Genomic DNA, 4,536 nt, shown 5'->3' on the forward strand with positions numbered 1-4,536 from the left:
ATCACTGATGTTTCTATCTCTCTTCCTTCCTCTCTGAAATAAAAAAAAAATCTATATATTAAAAAAATTACATTCATGTGTAACAGATAAAAATAAAATTTATAATAAAGTATCACAATGTGTGGCATAAAAGAGTAGACGTTTACCTAATCCCACCTCCCCATCACTGATGCCCCATTTCTTCCATTCAGAAATGTAGATTTGATCCTTTGAAAAGTCTGTTCTCACTCTAACTAACAAAATATGACAGGAAAAGAATCCCAGTTTCAATGAATATTTTTTTATTTATTTAACAGATCACCAACTTTGTCTCCCTCCCTCCCTACAACTGGAATTTCATCTGGTTTTCATGCGAGTAGTGAAATAATGACAAAGCTAATCAGAATAAGCTACTCCAAGAAGAGAATTAAGATAACAGCTTACTTTTTTAACAGACAAATATAAATATATGCACTGTAGGATGTATAATGGCTTAGTCACTAAGAAATTCAAATGGGATCCTGAAGAATGGAAGCAAGTCCAGGGTGCAGTAAAGATGAGCTGAGATGCTGTGCAACCGTTTAAGTGTTCCTGGGCCGCGTCTCTTGGCCATTAGCTGAATCTTGACATGGGGGAAGATTTTAGCTAATATCAAGTAGAGATGCGGAAAGCACTAAGTTCACTAAGGGGACGTGCACAGGAACCAAAAGGCAGGAAAAGTATTAAACATTGCTGAGAGCATCCACCCCAGGAAGGACTTTACCTGTTATTGAGAGAACATATACAAAGAGACAGTATTACGATAGGATTCACTAAGCCAGATCTGTCACTTTCTATCTTCCCAATAATATGTCAGCTTTTCTTTACGATAGATAGCCAAAAGTTGGCTACCTTTTACATTTTGGGTCCCAGGTCTACTAGACCATAACCTCTTTGAGAATAAGTTTTCCTATAGGCCCCTCCCCACCTCAAATAGATGGCAGGAATTTAATTTCAAGCTCCTCCATTTGTACTGCCCAGCTAAAAATGACTGCTAATGACAACACTACCTACTACCACCACTCCATTCTACCCACCTCTCACTGCATAACCTTCATCCTTCCCTCAAAGAAGCCAAAAAATCAAGGAAGAACCTCACCTTCCAGGAGCTCTAAACTGGCACCACCCCCAGTGCTCACGTGGCTGACTTTATCCTCTGTGTTCCATTTGGCACAGCAAGTAGCAGTGTCTCCACCACCTGTTGAATGAAAGCCAAGTAAAAATGGGAAAGGAGGGAAAAAAAAGAATTGGCACCAAAACTTCAGAGTGATGTACTTGCAAGGCCAAACCAGAAACTGATGAAACCCCAACTCCATCTCATTAAGAGGTTCCTCCATAAATTATCTAACTCTTTAGCTCTCAAGAATCACTGTGCCAAGAAACCCAGGAAAACTTACCTATTTCCCGTCTACTTTCCTCTGATCAGAATTCTGCCAGCTCACATTGGTAGTAGCTTCATAGATGACCCCTTACCTATGATGGTGATGCAGCCCCTGGACGTGGCTTTCACCACCTCGTCCATGAGGGCTTTGGTCCCTCGGGCAAAAGCTTCCCATTCAAATACGCCCACAGGTCCATTCCACACAATCTGCTTAGCCCTAGCGACAGCCTCAGCATACTTCTTGCTGCTCTCAGGACCACAGTCCAAGCCCTATGGGGTAGAGTTAATAGAGAGGATGAGCTACCAACAAAATCTACTTAGAGAAACAAATACCACCTTTACCAAGACCAGAACTTAAGGCTGAACATCAGAGTTTCTTCTAGAACCAAGATACTCTTCAGTCTTTTAAAAATTATAAACCTGCTCATGCCCTTTATGGAAGATCAAATCTAAGGGAAAACCTCAAAGGTTATTTGATAAAATAACTTTCTTAGTCATGCTATTATCATTGTGTATTATTGTGAAGAACTAGATTGGTGGTTTTCAATCAGGGTCAGTTCTGCCCCTTCCTAGGGGATGTGTGGCAATGTCTGGAGACATTTCTGGTTGTCACAACTGGGGAGTGGGGGGTGCTACTGGCACCTATAGTCAAAGATGCCGTAAACACCCTCTAATGCCACAACAGCCCTCTGTAACAAAACAAAAACTACCTGAGATGTCAGTAGTGCCAGGTTGAAATACACTGAACAAATCAGTGATTCTCAAACTTTGGCATACATAAGAATCACCAGGAGGGCTTGTGTGAGTATAATTGCTGGGCTCTACGCCGCCCCCCCACCCCGACTCCCACCAGAGTTTCTGATTCAGTAGGTCTGGGGTGGGCCCCAAGAACTAGTTTTTTTAACAAAGTCCAAAACGATACTAATGGTTCTTGGGACCACACTTTGAGAAACACTGAACTAAATAAAATCTACATGATTAACAAAAGCAAATGACTAAGCAAACTAGTATGTCAACATGATACAATTTTATACAGCTATTAAAATTGAGAACACTACAATCAACTAAATTAGTCTTGAGTATACACATACATTTTTCCCTGCTTGTAATCAGTATACTTTTACTATCTTTATGTTTTCATAGAAGATTTCTTATACCAGTTTCTACATAGCAAAACATAATTCAAAATGGCCCCATCCCTAGCACATAGTTAAATACTTAAGAAATCAATAGATGAAGAAAACAAAAATGGTTTTGTCCCCACATTACTTATGAAGACAACAGCAATCTGATACCATTGCTTTTCCCCCATGGATTCTCCTCTAAGGAGGATCTCAATGCAACATTTGGAGCCTTCTCTGACAGAGATCTCCTGTGGAGATTCTTTTAAAATGCTTGTTGATTGGCCCAGCCAGCGTGGCTCAGTGGTTGAGCATTGACCTATGAGCTAGGAGGTCACGATTCAATTCCTGGTCAGGGCACATGCCCAGGTTGCAGGCTCAATCCCCAGTGTGGGGCATGCAGGAGGCAGGCTGATCGATGCTTCTCTCTCACCATAGATGTTTCTATCTCTCTATCCCTCTCCCTTCCTCTCTGTAAAAAATCAATAAAATATATATTTAAAAAATAATAATAAAATGCTTGTAGGTTGGTTGAATAAATACCAAAATATTTTTGTTCACTCACACTATCAACCACCCAAGTGACTCACCATCCAGCCAGCAGGTATGCCAGAAGCCACAGTGGCTTGGCCAGTCTTGGCATTCTCATCAAACTTGTCAGCAGTGACAAAGTCAACCGGCAAGGTAATCTTCACACCATTCTTCTCAGCTTTGGACATCAGGTCTTTGACAATCTTGGCTCCTTCTTCATCAAACAGAGAAGTGCCAATCTACAAAAGGGACCAAAATGATGAAGATCAACCTCTATACTAAGAATGTGATTGCCTCACAAAGTAGACAGGAAGAAGATACAATACAATATAAAAGAACAATTCCAAGACAAAAGAAAAACGACTTTCCAAAATAAATAAAAATGGGAGTTTTTAGGGCTCATGTCAAAAGCTGGTTTTCTTTCTATTTCTCATCAAGAGCTATTTCATATCCACTTGTCATTGGTTTCCTACCTCCATGTTGTTGAGCACCTTAAGGAAGGTAAAAGCCATTCCACCACCAATAATCATCTCATTGACTTTGTCCAGCATATTATTAATCAGTTGGATCTTGTCTGCAACTTTAGCTCTAGAAGGGAAAGCAAAAATCATCACCAAAAGAAAAATGGACAAACAAAAGAAGTGATAATACATAGAGCCTGAGTTTTTATATCAAGGCAGAGAAACAGAGAAATGTCCCACAAAGTAACAAAAGTATTGGCTAACTTTGCCTGTTTCTTTAACCCCAAAGGCCAATTCATTTCTAAGAAATCCTTTTACGGTATGGCTCTAGACTAAAAATGACTAAGAAGACCTACTATCATCTAAAGAAACCATGAGTTCCAAATAAGTCTATTTTGTCTCTTTTCCCTCCAAAAATCAGAAGGTCAAGATTACTAATTATGCCTGAGCAAGACTGCTAATTGTGGGTTTCCCTAAGTCTACTCAAAACTGTCTTAACCCTAGAGCAAGGATGAGATTATATACTAAACTAATACATACTGAGCAAAAATAGAAAGATATTCACACTTGTAAGACTATTCTCAGTGACTGGGGCATTTGCTTTATGGCATTCATTATTCTTTTGGACACCGGATTCAACATATTTATAGAGTACCTATTATGTGCCAAGCACTATTCTAGGTCTCAAGAAAAATCACTTGACAAAAACAAAGACCCCTGCCCCTTTGGGCTTATATTCTAGTAGAGGGAAATAAGACAATAAATACAGATGTCCTTTCACCTCCCTATGAAAGGAAAAAGCTCTAAAGAAAAACGGACTCAGGTCTGACCCGGAATTGAACCCACAACTTTTTGGTATGCCGAGTGATGAGCCACCCAGCCAGGGCTAAGGCTTGCTTTAAAATACTCTTGATTAATAAAAGTATTAGATAGTAGATGAAACAAGATTGGCAAAAATGTCAAAACCGGTTTGGCTCAGTGGATAGAGCGTCGGCCTGCGGACTGAAAGGTCCCAGGTTCGATT

General features: G+C 39.9%; 1 protein-coding gene across 1 annotated transcript in view; it reads right to left on the reverse strand.

The window, feature by feature from the left end:
- Positions 1–260: 260 nt before the first annotated feature.
- Positions 261–4,536, reverse strand: part of PGK1 (phosphoglycerate kinase 1) — a 37,236-nt gene continuing 32,960 nt past the window's right edge. The window contains exons 7-11 of the mRNA XM_006753175.2: positions 3,525–3,639; positions 3,111–3,290; positions 1,492–1,669; positions 1,118–1,216; positions 261–742 (exon numbers count right to left, since the gene is read on the reverse strand). Of these exons, the coding sequence (XP_006753238.1) occupies positions 702–742; positions 1,118–1,216; positions 1,492–1,669; positions 3,111–3,290; positions 3,525–3,639 (613 nt within the window). The 3' untranslated portion in view covers positions 261–701. The remainder of the gene's footprint in view (positions 743–1,117; positions 1,217–1,491; positions 1,670–3,110; positions 3,291–3,524; positions 3,640–4,536) is intronic.

This window comes from Myotis davidii, unplaced genomic scaffold (assembly GCF_000327345.1).
Source record: "Myotis davidii unplaced genomic scaffold, ASM32734v1 scaffold1431, whole genome shotgun sequence".
NCBI classification, from domain to species: domain Eukaryota; kingdom Metazoa; phylum Chordata; class Mammalia; order Chiroptera; family Vespertilionidae; genus Myotis; species Myotis davidii.